A 1,651-nucleotide genomic window follows, 5' to 3' on the forward strand; every position below is an offset into this window, starting at 1 on the left:
TTAGTGGAGTTTGCATACAATAATAGTTACCATGCGAGCATTAGAATGGCTCCGTATGAGGCATTGTATGGGAGGAAATGTCAATCTCCGCTATGTTGGTATGAAGCTGGAGAGAAAGGCTTGTTGGGGCCGGAGATGATAGCTGAGACTACTGAACAAGTGAAGAAAATCCGAGATGGGATGCTTACGGCGCAGAGTCGCCAAAAGAGTTACGCCGATCAGAGGCGGAAGCCCTTGGAATTTGAGGAAGGAGATCATGTTTTCCTTAAGGTTACTCCGACCACAGGAATAGGTAGAGCGATTAAAGCGAAGAAGTTGAATCCTCGATACATTGGTCCATTTCAGATCCTGGAGAGGATTGGACCGGGGGCATATCGGATGGCTCTACCACCTCATCTTTCGAACCTGCACGACGTGTTTCACGTGTCGCAGCTTCGGAAGTACACCGCTGATGCTAGCCATGTGTTAGAACCTGAATCGGTTCAGTTAAGGGAAGATTTGACGCTTCCAGTGGCTCCAGTTAGAATTGATGATACTAGTATCAAACGGTTGCGTGGAAAGGAGGTTTCATTAGTCAAAGTGGCTTGGAGTCGAGGCGGTGTTGAGGAACACACTTGGGAACTTGAGTCGGAGATGCGAACGGATTATCCGCACTTATTCTCAGGTAATTTAATTTGAATTTTGTGGGCAAAATTCCCAATTAGGTGGGTAGAATGTAAGACCCGGTTAATTAACGGCTAATTAACCCATAAATGAGAATTTATTCTAGAAAGCTAAAAATGTTATTTTTATGGCTAAATGTGATAGAGGAGTTTGAGACGAGAATTTCGGTACCAATTTTATAGAAAACGGACCAAGATTGGGCCGAACGGGCCAAACCGGGCCAACCGGACCCAAAGTGGGCCCTTGGCCCAACTAAACTAAACTAAAACCCTAGTTTTCAGCACTCTCTCTCCTCACACAACACTCATACACGCTGAAAATTGAAGAGAGGGGAGGAAGAACACTCTCTCAAGTTCTTTCTCTCACTCGATCTTCAAACCACCATAACTTTTGATCTAGAGCTCTGATTGCCGCTCTGTTTATGGCCACGCGTTCACCGCGGAGAGCTCTACAAAACCCATACAATCAATCTTGAGGTAAGCCACGTTTTACTATTCGAAATTCCAGCCCTTGATTTCGAGTTTCATGAGCAAAAATGTTGAGATTTTGGGTTCTTTGATGTTATAGGACCCAACTCTCTTGAAATCAATGTGTGAGTTGAGGATGGCTTGTTGTTGATTTTGGTACATTTCGAATGATTTCAAAGAGAAGGGTTGAAATTGGCATGTTTTGATTGATTTTGAAAAGAGTTGAAAGTGGCTTGTTTTGAAAATAGCACTTTGTGGTTTTGAATGAAAACATGGTTTTTGGGCATACTTTGACGGGACATAACTTGGACTACGGATCTCTGATTTGTGCCAAATCTATTTAGAAATGAAATTGGATCCGGGATGTCCATGCCGTTTAAAGAACGGGTGAAAAATGATTTAAAATGAGAGAGTTATGACCGTCGGAAGATTGGGGGTTGAATCTGTGAATTCTGCAGTTTTTAACTTAGAAAATTTTTAGCAGAATGACCCCCCGCGCGTAGGCGCACTTGGCGCGTACG

General features: G+C 43.5%; 1 protein-coding gene across 1 annotated transcript; it reads left to right on the forward strand.

The window, feature by feature from the left end:
• Positions 250 to 654, forward strand: LOC107638217 (the record flags this gene model as incomplete). The annotated part of the gene is made up of 1 exon (XM_016341383.1): positions 250 to 654. A coding segment is annotated over one exon (405 nt), but the record flags the coding sequence as incomplete, so codon positions are not given.

The sequence above is a fragment of the Arachis ipaensis genome, chromosome B04 (assembly GCF_000816755.2).
Source record: "Arachis ipaensis cultivar K30076 chromosome B04, Araip1.1, whole genome shotgun sequence".
NCBI lineage: Eukaryota > Viridiplantae > Streptophyta > Magnoliopsida > Fabales > Fabaceae > Arachis > Arachis ipaensis.